We start from the raw sequence: 27918 nt of genomic DNA, 5'->3' as shown, positions 1-27918 counted from the left end.
CTAAGTGGCGAAGCTCGCCAGTCGGAGCGCCAGTCTGAGGGCCTCCGAGGTAGCGGCAAGGCGGGCGCGGCGCGGCGGGGCGGAGAGGACAAGATCAGGGCAGGAGGCAAGCGGTTAATCGAAAGAGCCCCGCACATCCTGCAAAATGCTGTCCTGGCGGCTGCAGACCGGCTCGGAAAAGGCCGAGCTCCAGGAGCTCAATGCTCGGCTTTATGACTACGTGTGCCGGGTGCGGGAGCTGGAGCGCGAGAACCTGCTGCTGGAGGAGGAGCTGCGCAGCCGGTTGAGCCGGGAGGACCTCTGGATCGAGGAGCAGGCGCGCTTCGCCGAGGAGGCGCGCAGCCTGCGGCAGCAGCTGGACGAACTGAGCTGGTCCACAGCGCTGGCCGAGGGCGAGCGCGACGCGCTGCGGAGGGAGCTGCGGGAACTGCAGCGGGAGGGCGCCGAAGCCAGCTCTGCCCGCAGCCGCCTGGACGCCGAGCTGGGCGCGCAGCGGCGGGAGCTGGAGGAGGCGCTGGGAGCCCGCGCCGCCTTCGAAGCGCTGCTGGGCCAGCTAGAGGCTGAACGCCGCGACCTGGACGAGGCCCATGAGCGCCAAGTGCGGGAACTCCGCGCCCGCGCCGCCAGCCTCACCATGCACTTCCGAGCCCGCGCCCCCGGCCCCGCCGCGCCCCCGCCGCGCCTGCGGGATGTGCACGACAGCTACGCGCTCCTGGTGGCCGAGTCGTGGCGGGAGAGCGTGCAGCTGTACGAGGACGAAGTGCGCGAGTTGGAGCAGGCGCTGCTCCGCGGCCAGGAGAGCCGGCGCCAGGCGGAGGACGAGGCGCGGCTGTGCGCGCAGGAGGCGGACGCGCTGCGGAACCAGGCACTGGAGTTGGAGCAGCTGCGCGCGCGGCTGGAAGACGAGCTGCTGCGGATGCAGGAGGAGTACGGGATGCAGGCCGAGGAGCGGCAGGTCCGTGGGCAGGGACCGCGCCCCTTCCCTATAGCCTTGTCCAGACACCCCCCCGCCCACCCAGTGGGCGAGCGGTGGGGTTCCCTGGTCCCGCAGGCGGTTCAACCCCACCCAGGGAAGCGTACACTGCCAGCAGCTTTGCTATTTATAAGACCACAGGATTCTGGCCTGTAGCTAGTCTAAGAATAAGGGTTTGGTGCAATGATCCTTCAATCAGAGGGCTGATGTCATGTGACAGACAGGTCCCGGTGGATAGCCAGGTGCCCATCATCTTGTTTGAGTGTCACTTTTAGATACAGACGTGTCTAGGCACATCCTGCCCAACGATCCTGCCAACTCTGTCTTTTTCTTTTCTTTCTTGTTTCCTGGGCTTGCTAGATCTAGTAGCCTGAAATCCACAACTCAGCCCAGATTTCAGACTCGGTTAGGTAGCGTACTGGGAGGTTGCAAGGCACTGCCAAGTCCTTACCTGGAGGCCGTTCACCCTCTGGGACTCCAAGTGCCTCTTTAATTTTACAAGAATTATTTCCCAGCTGGAGGCAGCTGTCCATAGCTCTCTGGGCAGGCGGCCGTCATATTTTTCCGGGTTTTGTTTGTTCCCTTGAGAGGACTAAGTCATTCTGTCATACAGAAAAAAGGTCAGAGCTGTTTTGCTCACAGTATGAGCTGACGGCAGATCTCTGGGTTGTGTAAAAACTAGGAGAAAGCCGGTCCCCGTGGTGAGATGTTATTACAACTCCAGACTAATATAAGCGGTTCCTATTTCGGCGCAGCTGAGCGCTAACCCTCTGACACCGCGTGCGTACACCTGTGGCTGATTTATTCTCTGTACACTCAGTTCAGCCCTAGTCTTTGGCTCCCACCCCGCCCAGCCCCAGCCAGAATTGGATGTATTCCCAAATCGTACTGTTAGTAGTTCTCAGGAATTTGGTTTGAAATAACATGAGCACAACTTCAGGAAGATTTAAAGAGACGAGTTTGCAGCTGGGAGCCGAAGGCTGGAGATGGCTATGATGTCCTGACAAATCACAGTGAGATGTGTGGCATGGATGACTGGGGTGATGTGACAGGTGTGAGGTAACCTTAAGTCTCTTGGTTTCCTCTGCGTCCCCAGGGCTGCGCTAGTGTTTGGGTAGCCAGAGAGCTGGAGGCGGAGCTGGAGGTGATGGAAAGTGATAAGGAATCAATCGGATGGGAATCCCTTCTTTGGGGCTGTAGACTCCTGGGCGCTTCCCTCTCCTCCCTACTTGGCATATTTGGGGGCCTTGAATCTCTGGTTTCAGGATTCTTTTTAGTAGCAGAATCTTTTCCCCCAATAAGATCTTTAGTGGAACCTCAAATCTGAGGCAGATAGAAGCAGAGTTCCCCGAATGGAGGAAAGACGGGGACTTGGAAGTGCAAATGGAATCGCTGTCCAGCTCCTCCGCAAGGACTCCAACCCTAGTGAAGTCACACTGACGTCACTCCTGACTTGAAATAGGACCCACCCTCAGCTCCCTACCCTGGGATCTCTGTTTCCGATTTGGCTTTTCTCCCCCCTGGCAATGAGAGCCAGGACAGTCAATGAGGACCTTGATTTTTTTTTTTTTTTCTTCAGTCTCAATTTGTTTAGGTTTTGTTTTTGCTAAACGTTACCAGCTGCAATCTTAACTATATTATGACCACTTTCTCAGCTTAAAACAAACTGCATTTCAGATCCCATTCTGAATGATTTATCACCAATCATCAGCAGTGTTCACAATGATGTTAAAGAAGAGATATTGTCTCAAGTCCAAGCTCCCACTTTAAAAAATTCTTTAGAAGCTCGCTCTGGAGAGACTGTAAAGATTAAGACTGGCTTAGCTGACTTCCAGAAGAACATGTTGCGTTACTAACAGTTCGCCTCGGGGAGTATCAGGTCTGGTCTGGGTCTTCCCTCTTAGTCCACACAGCAATCTCAGGAGGTGGAGACTAACATGAGCCCTATTTTACAGATGGTAAAATTGACAGTAGACTACTAGTCAGTAAGTGGCCCAAACAGAGTTCCATCCAGACTGACGTGAGCAGCTCACCAGTGAGCCACATTTCTCTCTTCTGTTTTTTTTTTTTTTTTTTTTTTTACAAGCGAAACGTTTAATTCTGCATCAGTGAAATAATGGCCCTTTCTCAGAGCCAGCCCGGAGGTGGCCTGCTGTCTTAGAACCTTAGGATGCTGTCTTAGAACCTTAGGATGCTGTCAGACCCTCCCCTGGTGTATGATGTTAACATTGTTTCTTTCACTTGCTTTTTGCCCCTGTATCCTGAAGGCAGGAGATGTTGGAAGACCTGTAAAGGGCCTCAGAAGGGCTGTGACGACCTTGTCACTTACTCCAGTCTTACCCCAGACACGCTGACGAACTCCCTATGATGGAAACTCCTAGCCGCCAGTTCCAGTCGTTTGTAAATGACTCCAAAATAGGAATGAGACATTTCTTTTCATAAGAATGCAAACAGGATTAGCCGTGCTGTTAAGGTTCCACCTCCTTGTAGCCTTCCTGTTTGGGGCTGAATTTAGACTCTCACCCTATCTCAGATTATAAGATTTCTCCAAGAGTAAGCTCATTAACCCTTGTGCGGTCCGGTTTCCTCATCCGTGAAAATGAAGAGTAGCTCCCAGGCTGCTATTGGTTAAATGAATTTATTGACTTTCTTCAGTGAGTAGTTGTGGAGCACTCAGGGTGCCAGGCTCATTCGTTGTGGCCAGGGGATAAAGCAGGGAAAGATAACGGAAGAGGACATGCCCTGATGGCAGATGTCTTGAGGTGGCACCAATGCATGCCACTCACGGAGAAGTCAGGAAAGCAGCGTGGCTGGGACCGTGAGTGAAGCAGAGAGTGGCTCAGATGCCTCTTTTTAAATCTGAGTTCCCCTGAAAGGCCCCAGGGAGTTCTGAGCAGAGTGGGTGTGTTAATGGGTCATCCTTTGCTGCGTTGAGCGTAGTCTGGGCTGGGTCAGTGTGGGGACAGGGCACCTCGTGAAGACCTGCTTGCAGCACCCGAGGCAGTAGGAGGCTTGGACCGGGAGGGCAGCAGCACTGCCCTGAGGAAGGGCCCTACTTTCAAGGCCAAGCTGTCAAGGTTTGCTGACAGGTTGGATATAGTAAGAGAGAGGCGGGAAATCAAAGTTGACCCCAGGTCTGTGGAAGAGGAAACAGAAGAAAGGCGCTCCTTGCTGAAGGAGATCTATGCAAAGGGCAGTAAAGGTCAGAGGTCTGAGTTCAGTGTATACACAGGCGGTTTGAGATGCCTCTGACATGCCCTCCTGACACTGTGAGATAAGCCTGGAGTTGAGGGTGCTGCCTGGTACAGCTATAAACACATAATAGCACCCGAGTCATGCTGTTCCTCTTCCTCCTCCTCTTGAGACAAGAGCCCCCTATGTAGTCCTGGCTGTCCTAGAACTCACTGTGTAGACCAATCTGGCCTTGAACTCACAAAGATCCTCCGGCTTCTGCCTTCCAAGTGCTGAGATTAAAGGCATGTGCCACCACACCTGGCTCAATTCATGCTTCTTATTAATTTATTTAGTTCTGAGTGTGAATGAGCTGTCCTAGTATTCAAGTCCCCTTAAGCTCCAACATTTAAGATCCCAGGCAACAAGGACATTAGCAAGCTCTGGCCATCCTGTCTGCTGTGTTCGGCCAGGGCAGGCTCAAGCATGATGAAAAGAGAGCACTGTCCCTGACGTAGAACTAGAGCTTAGCCTTGTGGATGTTGTCCTTGGAAAGTTCTCTGCATAGCCTAAAAGACTGCACTCTCCCCTGGGTTTTTGGAGCCTCGGATAAAACTGCTTCTGTGCGGGCTGGAAGTATCTATCACCCTGTGTGGCAGGCTCCAGCACTCCTGGCCCGGCCCATGGCATGAAAAGTTTTGGCAGAGCAGAGCTGGAGTCTGAGACTCCTCCCCCTGGCAGGATTGGCTGTGATTTCATTTCTGCCTCCAAAAGTCAGCGGCTTTTCCTTTCACCGTTTGGGAAGAGTTGACTCACATGGAAATCTGCTTGGAACTAGATTTATTTCAACTTCAGAGCTACTTTACTTTGCTGTTCATATTTTGTGGGGTGGGGTACAGAGAACCAGCCTTTATTCTGAGGGAGTGGAGAGCATATTCTTGGACAGGGCTGTGGCATGACTCCATAATTTTGAACTGTGAGTGGAGAACTGAGTTCATCTGATTTTTTTTTTTTTCCTGAGCGGTTTAGCAGCACTTAAACTTCTTTGCAAAGGATAATTGGCAAATCCTCAAGTTCTAATGCTTAGGTCAAATTTCTTGTATTAGAAAAGCTACCAAGCCAGGCATGGTAGCACACATCTGTAATGCCAACACTCTGGAGGTAGAGAATTGTGAGTTACAGGCTGCCCTGGGCTGCAGTGAGACCCTCTCATAAAAAGGTACAACATGCACACACGGGAAAACACACACACACACACACACACACACACACACACACACACACACACGGTTATGGGGTGCTACATTTTAGATTTTTAACTTTCTGAATTTGTATTCTCTCTGAAGCAGGGAATGTAGGTTTTTAACATGGAGACTTAGCTGTAGAGTGAATGCAATGCATTTTATGGGTAAGGCTGATGTCTCTGTCACGTAAGACTGGCAGGTGGTCTGCTTTGGTCAACTGCACTATCTGCTTATAATGCCAGCTTTGGGATCTGTTAACATGGCCTGCCCTGAGACGTGAATAGTTCTTTTTTCAAAAAAAAGTTTTAGACTATTTTATTTTATGGATTTGTGTACCACATGCACGATGCTCTCAGAGGTCAGAAAGGGGCTCTGGATCCCCTGGAACTAGAATTACAGATGTTGTGGACCCCCACGTTGGTGCTGGGAATGGAACCCAGGTCCTCTGCAGTAGGACCAAGTGCTCTTAACCACTGAACCATCTCTCTAGCCCCACATTAATGGTTTTCAAGAGTATTCCTTTGCTTTTAAAGCTAAGTGAATTTCGCTTTAAAAATATTTTCAACTGAGGATGGAAGATGTCTCAGAGGTTAAGCGTGTGTGCTGCTCCTGCAGAACAACACTGAAACTGAGTTCATTTCCCAGCACCCATCTCTATGACTCACTTCTGCGCCCCCATGATCACCTGCATGAATATGTACATGTGCACACACACACACACACACACACACACACACACACACACACATACACACTTTAAAATAAAATAAATCCTTAAGAAAATTAAAGATTTTTTGCACCAGTTGTATACAGAAAACTTAACAATCGTAAGCTTATAAATGGAAATGCTACAAAAAGCAGATTTCTCTACGTGGCAGTCATCTTTTGAAAATAATGCAGCTGGACATGGTGCACGCCTTTAATCCCAGCACCTGGGTGTCAGAAGCAGGGGGAGCTCTGTGAATTTGAGGTCAGGCTGGTCTACACAGTGAGCTCTAGGACAGCCAGGGTGACATAGAAAGACTCTGCCCCAAATAAAGTAAAATAAAATAATACAAGCAAGGACTCCAGGGTGAGAGCTCTGTCAAGTTCAGTCCTCGTTGTTGTAGACAGTGCATGCCCTCTGCTGACCTTTCGGTGGGGATCTCTAGCAATATTGAAAACATATCCCTTTCCCAATACTTTATAGTTTTGAATTCTACAAAGGTTGTGTTGATATATGTGCCCAAGTTTGGTTAATTTCATTCACAGATAATGCTACTTCTCATTACAGAAGTTGCAAGAATACTTACCTTAGTGTTTAAATATTTGCTTAGTTAATTATTTCCCAGAGTGACTGGTCAACAGTGAAGAAGAAAACACAAAATTGTAAAGTCTACCTTGATTGGAAGATACTACTGGCTTGAAATGGACTTTTTGAAGAGGGTGATGTCGTCTTGATCGTTTAATCTTAAATTCAGTTTACCTAGTGTATATTGTGACTGGTCTGTGCTTGTCTCTGGCCAGGGGCCTCATTACAGGGGTGTCAGTGTCTCCCTGCTTGGGAAAAGGCAGATCCATTGAAGGAAATTAACCATTTGGGAGTCTGTCAACTTATCAACTCCATTCCAAAAGGAAGACTTCAATATGGGTCTGAGTTTGTTCATTTTTGCCCAGATTGTATTATTCTCAGATTATTTTAAAGTATCATTTCTAGGTAAAAATAAAGATATTTCTATCTACTTATCTGCTGTTATTGGGATAGGGATGACTTTGGAAGACATTTTAGTTCACATGTGAGTGATTTCTGTTTTAAGTATTATAAAAAGATTTCTAGTTGTGGCTAATTTGTAAGTAGTGCCTTACTTGCTTGGTTGGATGTATTTGGGTCTCCTTTGTGGCCTGATGTCTGAAGCAGAAGTGATTTTTACTAAACTAAGCCTTCATTTTTGTCAGGAAGTCCAAACATAAAAGCACCTACCCTATCAAATCCTACATATGCAATAAAGAGAGAACCTTCCCTCTGCAAGAGACTCGTTATATTAAACTATTTGTATACAGGTTACAGCTCTTTTTATGCCCTGCACTGTTGGTTTCTTTAGTTTGCTCTACGAAGCTCTGGGGTACGGATCTAAAAGTTCTTTGTTCTCTTCAGAGAGTGATTGACAGCCTGGAGGATGAGAAGGAAGCCCTCACCTTGGCCATGGCTGACCGGCTACGGGAGTACCAGGAGCTTGTGCAGGTGAAGACTGGCCTCAGCTTGGAGGTGGCCACCTACAGGTGAGACTATGCTGAGTCTGTCTCGATGAAGGCAGTGATGGAAGGTCCCTGTGGCCTTTGAGGAATCCCTGTGACTTTGTGACCAGGAGAGAACAGCCCTTTGGCATGGCTAAGTGAGGACCACAGAGCCAAAGAGAAGAGAGGAGAAGGGAGAAGATGGGCTTGCTTGAGGTCCCCTGTGTTTCTATATCCTGAGTGTAGTTTAAGAACGTGGTCCATGTCTACTTTGATCTTGGGAGTTAGGTACTAGGCTTACGGAAGAGCAAGCTAAGCTCAGAGAAGTTAGAGGTAGAGGGTGGAGGTTCAAGGTTTGGATGCTAGGGGTCTTGACCCATCGGCACTGTTGCTTCAAGGAACTGACTTTCTGGAGTCTTGGGTTTGCTCTTGAAAACCAGCATCTGTGTTGTGAGAGTAGCATGGAACCCCAGAACAGGTTTTCTTTACCAAGATGTCAGCTGTAATACAACCAACCCAGACATAAAGGTCATGGTGTGTTTAAAGGGTATGTATGCAGAGTAGGGCATAAAAGCCAGTTAGTCCCTAGCCCATTGGCTCTTTCTCCTGATTGGACCCTCCCTGCCTCTGTGTGGACACTGATGGTTGGTTGAGGTGGTGCCCTTCCTCTGGCAGCTTTCATATACAATGAGGACTGCCATAGAGGGAGCCAGACCTCAGCAACCTAAGGTGGAAGGTCTGTGGAGACCAGGGTTCTCATTAGTAAGGATGGTGATGGTAGCCCAGTTGTCATGGAGCTATACTGCTGGTCAGGCACAGTGCTGAGTGACCTCTGCTCCCAGTTTCCAAGTGGATGCCATGCATCGCTCTTACAGGTGTGAGATTCTTAGGTGGTTGTACTCGGGGCTGTTGGTGGTAGAGACAGGACCAGCCAGGTCTGGTTGTAGACCTGTGCCTTTCCCACTAAACCATGTAAAAGGGGCATGATACCCACTTCATCCACTGAGTTGTGGTCACAAATCATTTACATGTATGATGGCGCTTTGGACACTGCCCTGGCCAGTAAGAGGGCACAATTGTCAGTGAAATATTGCAACAGTGGGTGACACCCCTAGCAGAGGACAGAGTCAAACCTGGAGTGGATAAGAGGGGGACTCTGGCTAGGGACAGAGCAGGGAAGAGCCAGGCCCAGCTCATTACTCCTTACAATGTCTCTGCCACATCTGATTTGTGCTATGAGAATATCAAAGAAGGTTGAGTTGCTGTATGCCCATTGATAAACAGTACCACCTGTGTGCTGTATGCTTTTAGTTCACCCCAGAGCCTTGGGCTGGCCATGATGCCTTTCTTGAATAGAAAACGAGTTTTTGCTTGGCCCTAATTTCCATCAATGGAGAAGAAGTACTCTATTGAGAATCTTGGGCCCTAGAAGGTTGCTAAGAGGCAAAGTCTTCCTTGAAGGTATGTCTGCTCTTGGAGGAGCCTTCGCTGAATTGAGGGTCCATCTGGGATTATGTCTTACTTCCCACTGGGCAAAGGGTACCTGGACCCAGGGCTCAGAGAGAGGCGGGGCACCTTCCTATCATTCCTCCCCAGGTCCTCCCCGGCGTTCATAGAAACCTCATGAAATTAACAATTACGAAATTAAGCCAATTAGGTATTTACACATGCTGCACAGGAGCTCTGAGCTTCGCTGGTAAGGGGTACTGCAAACAGGCAGGCTTTTCTGGGGAGAAAGAGAGCATTAACATTAATGGGAGCTGTTTTTCAAGTGTGAGCGATAGACACTCTTCTCAGACCAGTTTGAGCCGAAGAAGGAATGTGTTACTCATACAACAGAAGGTGCCCTGAGTTCTAGGCAGAGTTGGTCCAGATGGCTGCATGAGATCTGCCCCTGTGGGCCCTTTCCATCCTGTGATGGCTCTAGGCGTATGACCTCCCAGCCTCATGCTCCTGAGCCAGATCTCTGGTTTTGTGAGCTCCCCTAGCCAGGGGAATGAAGTGCTCCAGAGTTGGGTGGGCCAGCCTCTTAGGAAGTATGTGGACAGGGACTGTCCCTTGGGGGAGGAAGCCCAAACCGGGCAGTATTCTGTGGCACACGGCAGGAAGCCCCCAAGTCTGACTCCTGTGTCCGTCCATCTTAGTGATCACCTGATATTGGGGTGGGGGCCCTTCCCTACAGAGATGGTCAAACTTCCCCATCCCTTTTCAGATTAGTTCATATAAGGAAGCTTCGGTTTTATGTGTTGCTGCTCTGGGGTTTTGAGCCCCTTTCTTCCTCCCTTGCCATGCCTCTGGTTCTTGGTCGCCAAAAAGCAAGTGTGCACAGGCAGGCGGCTCGCTCAAGCATGCAGAGCCTGTCTTTAGCTCTCAAGGCTCTGGGTCTCACTTTTCCAAGCACATTGATTATGAGCCATCTCTGCTCCGGTCAGCCGTCTGACCATCTGCAGGGACGCAGTTGATTGCTTCTGTCTGTTGCTGCCATGCCTCTAACCTCATCATGGGTAAATGTGGCCATCTCTTCTTAGGTGCTTAAAAGCCTTCAGCTGCAGTGAGTGATGGGTTTCACCGGACCCCTTCCTGCTGTTCTCATTTGCCCCGGGGAAATCAGAAGCCTAAGCAGCCTTGCCCTGCCCAGGCTGGCTTTGGTGGTTAGTGTGCCTCTAGTTCCCACCTCCTTACGGTTAGTCTAGTAGACACCCATAGACGTTGAAAACACACAAACTGGTAATACAACTCAATTCTTTATGTAAGTTGAAAGCCTGGATTTTTTTTTTTTTTCTTTATCAGCAAGGAGTGTATTGAAGCAAATTCTCATGACCCTCCATTCAGTTCTTCCTGTGTGAGCTGTGTGTGTGGGCACAAACAGGTGTGGTAATTCCTGTGAGTCAGTGCCCTTGCCATCTGGTGACCTTTTGTTGTGCCCTTTATACAACTATGAGCTTTACAAACTGACCTGCCAATTTTGAATGTGGACTCCTGTGTGGAACATTCGGCCCCATGGGGCAGAGGGGTGACAGCAGCTGAGGCAAGAATAGCCCCCATCTAGGCCTCGTGTGATTTGCCCCAGCCTTTTCCCTGTGATGGTCAGTGCTCCCAACTGCTCCCTGGTTGTCAGTGTCCTGTGGTTCCTCAGACTGAGCAGGTCACAGGAAAGGGGAGAGGCCGTGCCTCTTTAAAGGTTTGGGCGCATTTTGCTGCCGTTTATCTGCCGACCAAGGTTAGCTCCCCAGGGCCTTGATTGCTTTCTAACCCAGATATTCTGCCCTTCCTGGAGCCTTCACAGTGAAGGTGAAACGGAAGCAATTATAAAACAGGACTGCACATTGACAGCTCCCCAAGGCTGGCTCATTAATAAATGACTATATATCTTTTGTTTTGTTTTAAAGTAAACGTAAGCGAGGATGGAAAACCAGGCAAACTTAGTCTTAAGAATCCCAGGCTGAGGGGCTGTGGATTTAGCTCAGTGGTAGAGCGCTTGCCTAGCAAGCTCAAGGCCCTGGGTTCGGTCCTCAGCTCCTTGGCCTATCAGTAGCCAGGCCTGCATGGCAGCTTCTTGTGAGAATGAGACCTCAGGCCCTAGAAGCCAGCCAGCATGGCCTTGGCCTCCTGCGGTGCAGGTGGCTGTTGGCAGGGGCTGTAAGCCAGTGTTTGGGCTGTGGAGAGCAGAGCAGAGACACGGCTCGCAGGTAGGCAGATGGGGGCTGTGCTCACTCCTGCCTCCAGGGCTGACCACAGCAGTGTGTGGCCGGGAGTGCTTATCACCCTGCTCCGTCATCACCAGATTTTCCCAGCAGAGTTATGAGAAAGGATGCTTAGATGCACAACAGAAAATCCTCCAGAGCTCCTGGAAAAGCATTGCCCCCTGGGCCCTAAGCCCAGAGATTCTATTGAGCCTGAAAATGGCAAGGAGACAAACCAAATCTAGGATCATCCGATTGCAGCAAGCTTTATTAAATACTGGCCAGGAAGATGGACACTGGCCAGGTCCATACCCAGGATTCCCAGAAAATGACGCTGAATTAGATTAGCCAGGCGCTCATAAAGGCAGAACCCACAAGCCTACAGTAATTCCTGCTGTCATCCAATGGGGCAGGGGCAAGCATACATCTTGACGTACTCCCTGCCTCCGTACCTCCTGCCTTAGTCTGACCAAGCACATCATGTGCTACTAGGGCAACCAACCAACCTTGTTTACTGAAGTGAAGATGGGTGACTGATTATTGCACACAAACAACAGCCCCCAGCATTCCAGGGAATTACCTGTCCTTGGGCAAGTGGGGCTGACAGGTTAACGTTAGCCCTTACAATTCCAGTTGGATTGGTGCAGTGTGGGACCAGTTGTGGAGGTTTTTAGCCTCCCTCTGGGTGGTTATCAGGTGCCACCAGCATGAAGAGCCTCTGGCCCAGGACCCCTTGGGGTATGCATCCAGCAGCTGCTATAGCACGGAACATTGGAAGTGTAGAATCTCAAGTCCAGCTCCAAGCTACTAGATCCAAGTGGCCTTCTAACAAGATCTGAGATAATCTCGTGCTTGCACATGTGCATATGTGTGTGTTTGTGTGTGTGTGTGTGTGTGTGTGTGTGTGTGTGTGTGTGTGTGTGTGTATACACTGCTGCTTGGAAGTGGCTGACTATCACTGTCAGGCTTAAGCCTGGAGGAGAGACCAAGGGTAGAATGTTGTATGCCGGAGGCAAAGTGGGATGGTTTTGCAGCAGATGTGGCCATCTCTGTGGGGCCGGAGTGGACTGTGTGAGGTCACAGAGTCCTGTGGACCCACCTGGTGGAGACCCAGTTTGGAAGGGCTGTGAATCTATGCACACCCTAGCTCACACTGTTGATAGATTCGGAGCCTGAGAGATTGAATTTCAGGACTTTCCCTCCATGGAGCTGGGTACTGGGATGCTGTGGGCAGTATATGGTTGCAAAGATTCCAACAGAAGGAACCTAGGGCCTGTGGGGAGGGATTTCTGGAGGTGTAGTCCTTGGTTCTAGGGAAGGGAAGTCAGAAAACCTATGGGATGAGAAGGGTGTTCTAGGCAGAATGAATGCCTGGCACGAGGAGATGGGGTGGCATTTGTGGCAATGATAGTTATTGGAGGGCCTGATCTGGAAGGCTGCGTGCAGGTCATGTTTGAGCCAGAGCCTCACCTGTGGGACCCTGTCATGTGAGGGAGGGCCCTGCCCTCAGGCTGCCCCAAAACACTGGGCATGCAGGGTGCCATGTTCAGACTAGGCTTCCATGTTAAGGAGGACAAACTGTAGTTAAGTTGGCATGACCCAGGTAACCTTTTTCATGGTAAGAAAGAAGATGCCTTAGAAGACATTCAAGTGTAAGGTTTCTGGAGCTCATGGTTGTAGGGTGTGTGTGTGTGTGTGTGTGTATAAAGGATTTAGAGGGAAACGAAACTGGTCAGGGTCTGGAAGCATAGGGACACTAGGACAGACATTTTGGGGGATAGGACGTAGAAGTTGGAGGTCACACGATAAAATGCAATATTTGGAGGAAATGCTGGCGATGGTCTGGTGCCAGTCCGCAAGGGCTGGTAAATGTGGTTTAGAGAAAGGAGGGAGAGGCTTTTAAAGGGTGTGGGCATTGACCTGAGTCCTGCAGGTGTGTGTATGTGTGTGTGTGTGTGGGGGGGCGCTAAGAAGCAGACCAGCAGAAAGCGACCGGGAAGGCACTCCAATTGGGCAAGCATGTTTTCAAAACTGTGTGGAGGGAGGAAAAGTGGAGGTGAGTCAGCAGAGCTCTGGAAAGGAAGCTGGGTGCTGGACCTCAGATGCCTGGAGCCTGACGTAGGGCTTTCTGGAGCAGGCCAGGGGCCGTCCCAGTCTGGAACCATGAGCAGGACAGGCAGCTTGAGGCAGATGGGCCGTAGGCAGTCTGGGCACAGAGGTTCCGGATGTCTGTGGGTGGAACGGGGGATTTCTTCTGGTCACCGAGTGTCACTGATGAAGTCCTGAAACAAGTGGCAGTGTGGAGAGGGAGTCCGTGGGAGCTGGCGGTGCTCCTGGGCAGACACCGAGAGCGGCATGCTGTTCAGCCCCCAGGGTCACAGGCTGGAGCAGCCAGCACAGAGCCCTCATCAGAAGAGGATGTTTATGAAGGACTGGCTTCCAACCTGAGGATGGCAATACACAAAACCGGCAGCATCCTAACCTACCTCCCTGATGCCACAGTGTTTCAAGAGCTCGTTCCACGGAAGACACATAAACAATGTCTGTCCCCTCCTTAGGCCCCAGTGACAACTCCAAGTACAGTTCCGCTCTAGGAACCAGTGGTCTCATGGGAAGAGCATGGGTGACCTCAGAGCATCTATTCTACGAAGTCTTCCACCCAGACTCATGGCAGCTCCACAGGGGCAGATAGAGCCCTTCTCCAGTTAATATCCCCCAGCCTCTGTACCCTAGACCCTCCCCCAACTCCCCCAGGACCACGTGCAGTTATGGCAGACAAAACTGCATCCAAATGGTTGGGATGCGCTGCTGGAATCTCAGGCGGGGGAGGGTCCAGTGACTCCCCAGCCCCACTCCTGTGAGGGAATGTCAACAGTTGACTAGGCTGAACCTGATGGATACAGCTGATCTGATGAAGATGGCCACTGTTTTGCTTGGAGAGCAGCATTCTACACACAGCAGGGTCTGGTCCAGCTGATACGGATGGAGAATGTGTGGAAAGGGAAATTGTAAAATAAGTAGCTTCTTCACAAAACAGTAGCATACCTGTCACCGTCCATGAGCTGCTAGAAAGGACAGTGGGGGAAAGAAGCTTGAAGTCTGTAATGTGGAGGAGGCTCAGCCTGGATTTCTGGTCTGAAAGAAGTCCATGTAGCCTTGGTCAGGGGTCAAATGAGACTTTGCTTTCTACGTTCTGGACATGTGATGGTTTGAATGAAAACAGCCTCCAGAGTCTCATCTGTTTGAACACTTGGTCCCCATTTGGTGGAACTGTTTGGGAAGGATTAGGAAGTGTGGCCTTGCTGGAAGAGGTGTGTGACTGGGGGTGGGCTTTGAGGTTTCAAAAGCCCACACCATTCCCAGTTAGTTCTCTCCCTGCCTGGTGATAGTTGTCTCCAAATGTGGCTCACAGTTACCTTGCACCAGGCCTGTCTGACTGCTGCCGTGCTCCCCACCATGATGGTCATGAGCTCGCCCTCTGAAACTGTAAGCAAGCCCCCAATAACACTTTCTTCTATGAGTTGCCTTGGCCATGTGTCTGCACAGCAGAAAAGAAACCAAGGCACACACGGAGTGAGATACTTATGGAGGTTCTTTAGCTCACCCTGGTGGTGGTGCGGAAATGAAGCATGCCCCAGAAGGCTTATGTGTGAGTGAAGGTTTGGTTGCCTGCCAGCTGACAGGCTTTTGGAAGTGATTGGATCCTGAGGGCTCTGACCCCACCAGTGGATTCATCCACTGGGCTCACAGTGGACAGCAGGATTGGGAAGAAGTTGTACATATCAGGAGGTGGGACCTGGAAAGAGGTTGTTGCTATCCCTGGTCACCTCTCTGTGACCTTCGCCTCACCGTGTAATTTCAGCCTCAAGGCAATTGCACAGAAACAGGGCATATAGAAATGTAGGAACCTGAGCCCCAGAGAAACCTTTCCAATGGCGAACTTTGTCTCACAGTGAACACAATCTCAGGAAACAGGAAAGCAACACAGGAAGTCCTGAGGTCCCATCTTCTGAGCTCTAGTTACAGACTATGGAGATGGACTGCCCAGGTCTTAAAGTGAGGGCTGGTGAGGGTGTCTCGGTGGGTAGAGGTGCTTGCCACCACGTCTGCGTTCGATTCCCTGGGACCTATATGGATCACATAATGTGGCACGTGTGAGCACATGCACATCCAGTAAATAAGTATAATAAACCATTTAGGGAAGGTTAACTTAGGAACAGTCGCGTCTGGACAAGGGAGGTGGCTCAGTGGGTAAGACCACTTGCTGTGCAAACTTGAGGATGTGAGTCCTTTTTTTCCTCTTTAAGTAGTTTATTTATTTTTATTTTATGTGCACTGGTGTTTGGCCTGCACATATGTCTGTGTGAGGGTGTAGGGTCCCCTAGAACTGAAGTTACAGACAGTGAGCCACCATGTGGGTTCTGGGAATTGAACCCCGGTCCTCTGGAAGAGCAGTCATTGCTCTTAACTACTAAGCCATCTCTCCAGCCCCCAGGACATGAGTTCTTATCCCCAGAGGGTGAGCTGTAACCCCATTGCTGGGGGCAGGGGGCAGAGACAGGAGGGTCATTGAAACTTGCTAGCTACCCAACTTAGAGGTTCCGTGAGAGACCCTGACTGCAGAGTGTGGCTCCAGTGCAGGTACAGACCTGTACACAAGCGTGTACTGCCTCCCCGAGCCCTACACTGAGCAAACAAAACCCCAGGCAGGTAAATAATGGACACAGAGTCCCCCGCTTCCACTTTTTGATCACAGCGGATGAGATAACAGTATTCTAACAGAAGACGGTAGGGTGTGGTCTCTAGCCTGCTAATGGAGTAATGCAGATTACTCCTAGTGTTTACAGCCTCATGGTAATGGCATTTCTGGTCGGTCCATTATTTTTCAGGCCACCTGTATCTTTGCACATGTATTTAAAGACTATATTTCTTAGAGCTTTTACAAGGTTTCCATGACGTAGATTTTATTTATTTTTAAAGTTATATCCTAGTTTTGGGGGGAAGATTTAGAAATCTGTGCTTCACACTGAGACTTCGTTACTAGGTAAAATATTTGGAATGAACAAAACTTTAAGAATTAATAATTGAGATGGGTGATGGTGGTACAGGCCTTTAATCCCAGCACTTGGGAGGCAGAGGCAGGCATAGATCTCTGTGAGTTCTAGGCCAGCCTGGTCTACAAAGCGAGTTCCATGACAGCCAGGGCCACACACTCTGTCTCAAAAAACCAAAATAAAATGAAATAAAGGATAAGTAATTGAGAGGAGCTGGATGTGGTAGTGCACGCCTGTATCCCAGTACTTGAGAGACCAAAGCAGGAGGATCTCAAGTTCAAAGCCACCCTGAGCGACACTGTGAGATTCTGAATATCAAGCAATAGATGACGGGATGGACCGATACATGTGGGCGCTAGCCAGATGAAGAAAAAGCTCACTCCTTTCCCCTTGGCTGAACTCAGTCACTGCAAATCACGTTTCCCCGAGGCCGTGGAAGCAGGAGATGGTGATGCCCGATGGCATTTATCAAGCACTGATTCAGTGGCAGCCATTGTTCTGTGAACTCTCTGCCACCTACTTACTTGTCATCACAAACATAAGAGTGTCCCATTTCAGAAACGGGGAAAGGAGGTTACAACTGGTAAGAGTGCCTGCTGAGGCATAGGGAACTCAGAAGTCCCATCGGGATTTGGGTCAATCCTGTCTGCCTCTAGCATGTGCTCCGTTGCCTGTTACCAGTGGTTCGGTTCTGTTTTATCAGCATCCTTTGCTTGTCTGCTAATTAATGTGTGTGCTTTGTTTTTGTTTTTGTTGTTGTTGTTTTTCCAGTCTCTGTATGGGTCTGAAGCTAGCTTTTGGAATACAGTTTTAGTACTGATCATGGAAAGAATGACCACAGATGCCTAACACTGGCCCTTGCTTGTTACCTTCACCCCCTTCCCTCATCCCCAAACTCATGTATTTGTGTAACAGTGTTCCTCCTGTGAATGGAATTCGGCTTGCCGCCCCCCCCCCCCCAGCTTTCTCTCCTCTCTCTTTCTCCTCCATCCGCCAGTGACTGGCCGGCTCTGCTCAGTGTCTAGGGCGACCCATATCCCTCTTGCCCTGTGGAGCTCAGCTGTGCACAGTGAGCAGGTTGAAGGGAGCAGCTCTGAGGGTCTGTGACTCTGCTTTCTCTGCCCTCTCCCCCCCCCCCCCCCCTCCCCCCCCCCTGCCATTCCACACCTGCCTGGAAGCACCATGTGAACCAGGCACAGATCCACAGGACCACAGCAGCCTCCTCGTGGGTGTCACTCCTGGAAATGTCCCCTTGAGTCCGCCTTCATCCTATCCTCAGTTATGGGAGATACACTGCTCATCAGCCTTGTGCCCACAATGCCGAGCACTAGCAGCTATGCCCTGAGATTCCATTCAGACCATCCATCCCAGACAAGCAGCCCCGTAACGGGCTGGTTGGGATACTGGGTGGCCCATTAGGGCCTGGAGCAGGGCCAGAGGCCACATTACAGTTCACTTTCACATCATGGAGTTGTGCAGGGCTCCTAATGAGGCCAGGGACTGGTCTCCTGCTTATTTGTCGATTTTCCTGTTGGAGAGGCAACCAGCCTGTGGAGCTCTATGAAGTGCTCTCTAATAGCCGGTGACTCAGGGGGTTGGCATTCTCGCAGTCTCGGTGGCCTGGAGGCAGCTTTCCTGCCCTGCTCTTAAAATAACCAGGTTTGGTGGGGGCCTCAGAGAGTTCTCTACACATTTCTTAAAGTTCTACAAGCCTGTCTCTTCAGCTGCTCTTTGAAGGGGTCACAGGAAATCTCCCTACTGTGTAGTCTCTGGCTTTGCCATATTAGTCCCGGGAGCTGTGTGGACAGGTTAGGGTCCAGTGCGGTCACTGAGGTTCAAGTGGGAAGAATTGAGAACCTGGGGACCAGCCATCCATCTCAAGATCTGCAGTAGGTGCTTACAAAACAATAGGTGCCCCTGCCTTCTAGGATTCAGTTAGCAACTGGGGCACAGATGAGGGATTCATAATTGAGATGAAATTTGCTGTTATCAGTGTGGTACAGAGGGTCTGTAGAGATAGAGGGCATAATTCATGTGTTCTGGCATAGGGAAGCCTAGTAACTGGAAGGTGAGGTTCTGGGTTTGTGTTCTGTGGGCCCTTGAAGACGCTGTCTTTGCTCTGGCCTGTTTTCCTCAGAGAGGGAGCTGGGCAAGGCCCAGGGCTCAGGGCATCAGAGCTACATGAGTAAGTGGATATGGGAGATGAAAGTGTGTTCTGTGCTGGCCCTGTCTTCAGTAAAGCTGGAGAACGCTTCGGTTTTCCCCTGGAGGAGAGACAGAACCATTATCCTTTGAGGGGTGGGGGAAGGCATAGTTTTTCCCAGTCTTTGGTCCCCTGGGCCCCTCAGCAATATTTTTTCCTGACCTGAACTCCCAAAGGCTCCTTCTGGCCTGAGTCTGGCAGCCTGGGTCTACGTCTGGCCCTGTGGCCTGTGAAGCTTGTACAGTCTAAACTTGGCCTTGTCTCTAGACCCTGCTGTGGTCCTCAACTGTGGAACACCTCTCTGCTGTGATCACCCCAGGATGCAGACCCACGGAATCTGACGTTGCCCCTAAACATTCCTCTTATTATACAGAGGGTTTTTTTTTTATTTTTTTTTTATTTTTTATTTTTGATGATGGAAGCTGTTTGTGTTCCTGGAAGCTAAACTGCTTGGTCATGAGGGCAGGGGATTAATGGGTTGGTGTCCTGTTTCCTGGCCTTCATCCTGAGTGGAAGGACTTCAGCTCTGGCCTTGGTGTTCTTGGCATGTGTACTTCAGTGGCGGCTTCAGTGGTCAACCCACCAGTGTGGACCTCAGGCAGATCCCCTGTGCTTCTTTTTCTCCTAGATGCTAGAGTGTTCTCATTGCCACTGTGGTGAACGCCACGTTTAACTCAGTAGACACGAACCTTGGTGTAGTTCCCTCAAATGCCACGCCCAGCTGGGATCCGGGCTCCCTGCTCTGTTTCCCTGCTGGCCCCGGGTTCTATCATCAGTGTTTCCAAGTGGCCGTGGTTCTCATCAGTCTTTGCCATGTGCGCTGTATCTCTGGGGTTGGTGATGTCACACGTTGCTCTAGGAACCACACAACTGTTGCATCTGCAGCTTCTGGCAGTCCTGTAGGTCTCTGGGAGTAACCAGATGATTGGCACTCCCTGGATAACCCTCACTCCCAGCACATTGCTCTATTTGGGCCCACACCCTCGTCAGTACCTCTCTGACGTGGCAGGTGCCAATGACAACGTAATGAAGACTGTAATCTTAGAAATTCAGAGCTAAACCTAGCTGGGTATTTTCCACTGTGTCCTGTTAAAGGAGGTGAAGGATGGCACTCTGGTTGAAGTGGGATGCCCATGGGGCTGCCTTTCTGCATGCTCGCCTCCATCTCTAAGATGTCCACATAGTTCTGCAGATGCATCCCTGTGGCAGAGAACTTGCCTAGCATACGTGTGACTCTAGGTTTGCTCCTCAGCATTATAAAAGAGAAAGACAGAAATGCCAATCCATCCAGCTTCCTATTTACAAATAGTGTCTGTGGATGGAAAAGTCTCTAGTCCTTCCTTGTCCAGCATTCCAGATGAATCTCTCCCATCCGAGGTCCCACAGCCGCTTATAAAATAATCACTCAGAGGCTTCTATTAATTACAAACTGTATGGCCTATGGCTTCAGCTTCTTGTTAGCCGGCTCTTTCATCTTAAATTAACCCATTCCTATAAGTCTATATGTTGCCACATAGCTGTGGTGTTACCAGTCTGCTGGCATCTTGTTGCTCCTTTGGCGGTGGCCGGCATCTCTGTCCCCTTGCCCTTCTCTCTCTATCTTTGCTTGGATTTCCCACCTGGCTGTAAGCTTTCTTGCCATAGGCCAAACCAGCTTTATTTGTTATCCAATGGGAGCCGCACATATTCCCAGTGTACAGGAAAACACCCCACAGCAAAGTGTCTGTTACTGCTTCCTGCTCTGCTCCTAGAACATTTTCCATCCATCTCCCACTTCCATTACTCTTGTGTGTGTATGTGGTGAGGTGGGGTGGGGGGCTCAATCGTTCTAGGGCACTGTAACTTGGGTGAAGTACTGGCCTAGGCCTCCATGCTGGCCAAAGAAGCTAGGCCCTGGCTTGCCCTTCTTCATCAGTCTCCCTGGCACTACTTGGTGTGTGCCCCATTTTGCCTGGGACAGGAAAGCTTTTCTTTTTTCTTTCTTTTTTGGGGGGAGGGAGGCTTCCTGGAAGGACATAACTCTCTGGTACTTCTGGAGTTCAGTCCATGCATCTTCTTCCTTCAGCCAATATCACCTGAACATGTCATGTAGCAGATGCTATGCTGGGTGTCAGGGGGATGACGGCAGAGCAGGGTACCATCCTGGCGCAGCCCCTATCCAAGCCACAACTCCAGGCACAGGTCTTAAAATGCAAGGCCCTCTGATGTTACCCACGGTATTTGATGAAAACTGGTTTCCCCCCTCTCTTTCATTCTATAATAAACTATTTTTAAAAATAACTTTCACAGGGCCTTGTTGGAAGGAGAAAGCAATCCGGAGATACTGATCTGGGCTAAGAACATTGAAAACATGCCACAAGGTAAATATTAGAGACTGTATTTGTAATGTTAAAATGCTTCCTATCTGAGTGGACCACTCCACAGAGGGAGGAGGGTTCAACTTATCTAGGAGAGGCTTTAGGAAAGCAAGCTATTTGATTCACAGATAACAAATTGTTCACCATACTTTAAAATACCAAGTAGATTTTAGTGGAAAGAGTCGTGATTTAAATTACAGTGTGAATCAGAACGACCTTGGAAGTACTCACTGGACTTACCTGCTTGTGTAGACAATATTTTGAGGTACTTTCTAGCTGAGGAGAAGCACCTAATCCAGGCCTTCTGAAAGGTGGTAAGGATGTGCACTTGTTCATTATATCCTTAGAAGGGGCATATTTTCTTTTTCCAGACCAAACAGTTATGGCTGCAACTAACACCCAAAATTGTTATTTTGGACAGGATACAGCCAGCATTCTGGAAACTGTAACCCTACCAGGTCAATGACACTACCCTGCCACCTTAGGTTGGTGTGGAAAGTCCGGAAGGTGTCCGGTCTTATTTGGGCCCAAATCTTCAGGTTGGGGCTCTCTTTCCTACAGCAGTAGATGGGACACAAGAGAGCTTAGTATGCTTGCTTGAAAGACATTAAAAGTCTATAAGGTAACTTTTAGATGAAATATTTAAGCCTGCTGAATATCAAAAGAGAATCTGGCTAAGCAATGGCAGGTTAAAAGACATATGGAACGCTCAGCATAAAGTCTTCCTGGGTCGCCAGGGGGAGAGTGTCGCCAGGACATCTATTCATAAGCAAGTTGGAGATGCTCAGGTTCCTTGTCTAAAATGTTATGGGATTTGCACATCTTCCTACAGACTTCAGGTCCTCTCTAAATGACTTGCAGTGTGTAGTACAATGTGTGTACCATGTCAACTACTGTCACACTGTATTACTCAGGGGAGAATGACGAGATCAGTCTATATGTGTTCAGTGTGGATACATTATTTCAAACAGTTTTATTTACGTATTTATTATGTATACAGTCTTCTGTCTGCAGGCCAGAAGAGGGCACCCGATCTCATTATGGTTGGTTATGGGCCACCATGTGGGTGCTGGGAATTGAACTCAGGACTTCTGGAAGAACAGCCAGTGCTCTTAACCTCTGAGCCATCTTTCCATCCCTTGAAATAGTTTTGACCGTTAGTTAACCAAGTGTGTGGGCGTAGAGCCTGTAGGTTGGGCACCTTGGGAACTACGAGCCCCACCATGTACCCTCCTCAGTGTGGTTTAGGTCTTCCTTGCTCCCATTAGCCACACTCAGCTTTGGCAGGTCCCTGGGCTCAGAACTTGGATTCTAATCATCTGTGACTAGAAGGGATTTGTCCTTAGGTAATAGCCAACACACCTGTGTCCTCATTTTGAGAGTAAAAAAAAAAAAAAAAAAAAAAAAAAATGAAAGAGACTGAAAAAAAAATGGAGAGACTGGCCTACCTGATATCAATTATCACCCAACATCTAGAAAAGAAGAGCTGTTCAGCCACCAGATTTCAGGGTTTACTAAAATTTAACACATAACCTGAAGTTAGAAGAGAGAAATAAAGGGCCCAGGACCAAACTCGTGGGAGGACTGGCCTTCTAAGTGTGGGACTGGCTGATATTTGTCTGGCCATGCATGCCTTTAGAGTCAGGAGGAAGGCAGGGAGGCATCTCTGCTAACTTGATTTACTCATCCATCGTTCTTCAAGCTTTTTGAACAATGTGCATACTTCACATTTATAAACTAAATGTTCCTAATGCTTAGGTATTATGTTAAAGAAAGATGCTGTGGAATAAAGGTGGCTAGTTGTGATTCAGCCTTTATGCTTATAAGTAGTTCTGTTTCCTGCATAGTATAGATACTCATTAACTATTTATGGAATAAACCTGCAGATGATTGCCTAGTAAGCTGATCAATACTTATTAGTGCACTTCGTTGCCTTTTACATTGTGCCCTGAGATAATGTTGCCTGCCTCCTATGACACAAGAGACCTAAAACTAGCCTGTGAGCTGCCATATCTCTTATTGACCTTGAGGGTTTGTCTTCTGAGGTTTCTAGATTAGGATCAGTATATTAACCTGAAAAAGAAATCTTGGTAAACAATGTTCCAGCCTGGTCTCTTTCCCTGTATCTTGGGAACCTGTCTTGGTGAGGCCTCTAGGCTCCATTGCTATGAGGCTGATCCAGGAGGATGCCATCAGGACAGGGGGGATCTCTGACAACTGGATTGGTTTTGAAACTCTACCTTGTCAATTATAAACATACAGATCATCTTAGAAATCTAAAGTCTTCAATACCTGCAGCTCAGCACAGGATAAAACAAGAGCATCTGAGGGGGAGGGGCATGCTATTTGGTATCCAGTAACCTACACTTTGTAGTGATAGAGCTTTTCTCTGCTGAAATAGTAAACGTACCGCAACAAACTAGAAATGAATGATTCTGAAATAGCATAATATGAAATTTTAACCAGAAAACCCAGCGTCTCTGACCTCTCTGGTGCACCCGGCACACTTCACATTCAGACCTTTGACAGTTCTCTTAAGCTGGAGCAATATTCTAAGATCTGCGGCTGGAGAAGAGCATTAGGCGGAGGTATTTGTAGGGCCGTATTTTATTGTGACAAGACTTCTAAAACAACCCAAAGATAATGTGGAGAATAAAAACATTGTCTTTAAAGGGTCCTTCCTGTAATAACAGTATATTTTATACTAACATGGGATATAACCTACAGCAGTGCTTTTATGGTGAAAAAAATGATGCCTGTCATCTAAATGAACTGTTTGTTCGATTTCCACAGAGTCCAGAAGCACATCCTATCGCTATACCAACTCAGTATTACAAAGGAAAAATGAGAAAAATCTATTTCCAAGGCAAAAAACACCTTGGACAGGTGTAAATCACAGCCCAGCTCTGTATTCTAACAGGCCAGGGCACCTTGACTCACAGACAACCACAACTGTTGGGAGTGTCACCAGAAGGGGCTTCCTGACCTCCGGGTATTCCTCCTCAGCTACAACCCTGCAGCAAAAATCCCTTGAGAAAAATGTCAACAATCAAGCCAGTCTCCGACCGGGTGCTCCAACCCACGGCCACCCGAGAAACACCGATGCTCAAATGAAAACATTCCCTGATCGATCCAAAGTTGAAGGCACCAGGGACACCCCCATACGGCTGGCCACAGAGTCCATTATCTCCAGAGAGTCACACAAAGATCACCGGGACAACCTGGCGGCAGGTGCAGTGAACAGCACTCGGTCAGATGAGAGAACGGTCATTTTGGGAAAGAAACCAGAAGTGAAAGCCGCTAGGGAACAAGAAAGGGACAGAATCGGGGTCATCAAATTAAAGCCGGAAGAGACAAGGTTTGATTCTAAAGAGAAGGGTTCAGAAGAAAGAAACCTGAGGTGGGAGGAACTGACCAAGTTAGATAGAGACGCAAGAACGAGAGAAAGCCAGCAGAGGCGGGATGAGCTCAAGGAGAAGAGATCACTGCAGGAGGGGAGGGTGAAGGAGAGGGACGTACCCATCCATCTAGAAGCATCCCGGGGCAGCAGCCCAGAAGTGTCCACAAAAGGCTTGCAGTCACCCGGGAGGAGGGACGCTGGCGACCTTAAGGGGAGAGGGCCGGAAACCAAAGAGGCCAAGTTCCGGTGGGACACCCAGGACGCTGCCAGCTCCCTGCAGAGTGATTCTATGACAGAGACTGTAGCAGAAAACATCGTCACCACCATCCTCAAGCAGTTCACGCAGTCTCCAGAGGCGGAAGAGAATGCCAGTTCTTTCCCAGACACAAAGGTCACTTACGTGGACAGGCAAGAACTCCCTGGCAGTAGGAAAACCAAGACGGAAATTGTTGTGGAGTCTAAGCTGACAGAAGATGTTGATGTTTCTGACGAAGCTGGCCTGGAATACCATTTAAGCAAGGATGTCAAGGAAGTGAGGCTGAAAGGAGAGTCAGCTGAGAAGATGATAGGAGAGATGATCAACGTTGGTCTGAGAGGAAGGGAGGGGAGAGCCAAAGTCGTAAACGTGGAGATTGTCGAAGAGCCAGTGAGCTACATAGGTGGTGGGAAGACAGAGTTTTCTACCCCCTTCCAAGTGGAAGAAGCCGATGATGTGTCGCCCAGCCCCAAGGGGTTTGTTGAGGAAGAGGATGGTGATGGAGAGACCCATGTGCAATTCTCAATGCATCAACATCAAAGGACCAAGCAGCCCCAGGGGAGCATCCCTCAAGTGGAAGAAGTGACGGAGGCCGGTGACTCAGAGGGAGAGCAGAGTTACTTTGTGTCTACCCCAGATGAGTACCCCGGGGGGCATGACAGAGAAGATGATGGTTCAGTGTATGGGCAAATCCACATAGAGGAAGAGTCCACCATCCGGTACTCGTGGCAAGATGAAATTGTGCAGGGGACTTGGAGGAAGAAAACAAGAGATGACATGGGGGAAGAGAAGCATGTGAAGGTCCTGGAGATTCCAGCACCTTCCCTGGGGGGTGCCGTGGGTTCTGCTCACCTGAAAGAAGAAGCTAGTGGTGAACTGCATGCAGAACCCACAGTCATTGAGAAGGAAATCAAAATACCGCACGAGTTCCATACCTCCATCAAGGGGGTCTTCGCCAATGAGCCCCGGCACCAGCTGGTGGAGGTCATCGGGCAGCTGGAGAAAACCTTGCCGGAGCGCATGAAGGAGGACCTGTCTGCTCTGACCAGACAGGATCAAGGAGAGCCGGGGAGTGTCTCAGTGGATGTGAAGAAGGTCGAGAGCTCTCCTCCTGGTTCTGTGACCTTGATGGCTGAAGTCAACCTCTCACAGACGGTGGATGCTGACCAGTTAGACCTGGAGGAGTTGAGCAGGGATGAAGCTGGAGAAATAGAGAGGACTGTGGAGTCTGTGGTAAGAGAGAGCTTGACCAAGCGCTCCAGCTCAATGCCTAGAAGCCCAGACAGAGAAGATGGAGAGGAGGTGCCTGCTGGGGGCATTCTCTTCAAGCGCTGGGCCACCAGGGAACTGTATAGTCCATCTTTTGAGACGGGTGATGCTTGCTGGACCCCTTCCAGCTCAGATCAGCGTGGAACCCAGGGCCCAGTGTCAGCCACCGTGGAAGTCACCAGCCCTACGGGCTTTGTGCAGTCTCACACGCTGGAGGATATAAGCCAGTCTGTAAGGCATGTTAAACTAGGCCCCACTGAAATGTGGAGAACTGAGCAGGTGTCCTACGGAGGGCCCACCGCACAGGTGGTGGAGGTAAGTGGGGACTTCAGTGAGGCAGTCAGCTCTGAGGGAGCCAGCCGCTCTGTGAAGCACATTACACTGGGTCCCCATCAAAGTCATGTGTCCACAGAAGTCACCTTCCGAGGCTCTGTGCCTACCTGCGAAGCAGGAGACACAGAAGAGCCTCACCCAGTGGCACCGTCTGTAGAAGCAGACCTATCCAGGAACCACAGAGTATCTGGCTCTGAGCAATTTCATGCTGAAAAGGAAATTCATTTTCTGGGTCCTAGTTCTGGGGCAGCCCAGGCTGGTAATAACTTTGCAACAGAAGAGTCAGTGAGTACGCAGACTTTTGTTAGGCATCTCCAGTTAGGCCCCAAAGAAGGGTTCAGGGAGGAAATCCAGTTCATAGCTCCCATCCCAGACAAAGTGGAGTGGGGAACAGAAGAGGATTCTGAGCACACCAGAGTGTCTCTAGGAAGGAGTACATCCATCCAGCACATTGACATTGGGCCTCAGAGGCCCCAAACCTCCAAGCTGATAGCTCCACACACCTTGGAATTTAGGGACTCAGAAGGCACGGTCCTTGTAGAGGGCTCAGTGGGGATGACCCAGTCCACTCACAGTCTCACCTCAGGCAGAGAAATCCTGAGGAACAAAGAGAACACATTCCAGAGGGTCATTTCTGAGTCCCTTCCGGACAGTGTGGGGGACACAGGAGCAGAGGTGACAGTAGGCATCAGCAGGTCCTTTAGGCACATTCAGATAGGCCCTACAGAGAAGGGCTCCTCTGAACACATTGTCATCCATGGACCCATGTCTAAAACGTTTGTACTCGATCGTTCAGTGGCGTCCCCTGAGCTAGGTGGGCTAGCAGGGGACAGCAGCACACTAAGCCACATTGCACCGGGGCCCAAAGAAACTTCATTTACTTTTCAGATGGATGTGAGTAACTCGAGGGCAACCCGCGGCTGGACCCGAGAGGCAGGGTCGGAAGTAGAAGCTCACGGTGTGTCTGACCGTGGTGGCTGGGGAACTGTTCACACTAGGACTGAGCAGGTCACCAGCATGAGCTCTCGGGTCTCTGCTGGGGAGGGACACCAGGCCCGTGGAGAGAAAGGCGTGGAGCAGGCTGGATTTGACAAGACCGTGCAGCCGCAGAGAGTGGTAGACCAAAGGTCAGTGGCCTCAGATGAGAAGAAAGTCGCCCTTGTCTACCTAGACAACGAGGAGGAGGAAGAGGGCGATGGATGGTTTTGATAAGCAGAACAATCTTGTCTTAAATGGCGCTTGGGAAGCATACCGCTATACACAGCCTTTAACATACCACTATACAAAGCCTTTACTAACTGTATGGGGGACGGGGAGGCTGGTTATCAATACCTTTATTTAAAGAACCCGAGGCTGAGTCAGTTTGCTTTCGAATTCCTCTGTAAAGGTTTGAGAGCGACTCTGACCTTTCAAGGCTTTCAGGTTTTACATTTGAGCTGAGAATTTTGCAGACACTTTTCATCTTTTTAGTCTTAAAAAGCTCCTTTCTCTAAAGCTTTCTTTCCACATATGGAGAGAGTTTGTATGAGGTTTGCATCAGGCCACAGGCGTGACTTACTGATGTTCTACTGTTGATCTATAAGCAAGACACTTTAACATTAACATTAACCAGATTAAAATAATATATGGTAGGTTTTATTTGCATGTGCTAATATCAAACAGTAAACTAACACTGGAAAGGACAACACATAGTTTTCTCTTTCCTAAGTCTTTTCAAAAGGAAATTATAGAAGGGCCGGAGAGATGGCTCAGTGGTTAAGA

The 27918-nt window shown here is 49.4% G+C and overlaps 1 protein-coding gene across 2 annotated transcripts; it reads left to right on the top strand.

Annotated features, from left to right (window-relative positions):
- On the top strand, nt 1-27918 carry Synm (synemin). 2 transcript variants are annotated; one of them, XM_036203704.1, is made up of 5 exons: nt 1-955; nt 7523-7647; nt 20832-20902; nt 23693-26139; nt 27046-27918. In XM_036203704.1, exons 1-5 carry the CDS (start codon nt 146-148, stop codon nt 27364-27366), a joined length of 3774 nt encoding a protein of 1257 aa, XP_036059597.1. In that variant the 5' UTR covers nt 1-145; the 3' UTR covers nt 27367-27918. The 2 variants fall into 2 exon arrangements, with proteins under 2 accessions (XP_036059597.1, XP_036059588.1); XM_036203695.1 differs by having other exon boundaries at nt 23693-27918.

Source organism: Onychomys torridus, chromosome 1 (genome assembly GCF_903995425.1).
Source record: "Onychomys torridus chromosome 1, mOncTor1.1, whole genome shotgun sequence".
NCBI lineage: Eukaryota > Metazoa > Chordata > Mammalia > Rodentia > Cricetidae > Onychomys > Onychomys torridus.
Note: the sequence above shows the minus strand (reverse complement) of the source record. Positions and strands in the feature narration are given on the sequence as shown.

What these genes read in the sequence shown, in the direction of transcription:
- Synm (XM_036203695.1), top strand. Translation starts at nt 146, where the DNA reads ATGCTGTCCTGGCGGCTGCAGACCGGCTCGGAAAAGGCCGAGCTCCAG. An exon ending in TGCAGGCCGAGGAGCGGCAG is followed by an intron (nt 956 to 7,522) that starts GTCCGTGGGCAG and finishes TGTTCTCTTCAG; the next exon opens with AGAGTGATTGACAGCCTGGA. An exon ending in TTGGAGGTGGCCACCTACAG is followed by an intron (nt 7,648 to 20,831) that starts GTGAGACTATGC and finishes TAACTTTCACAG; the next exon opens with GGCCTTGTTGGAAGGAGAAA.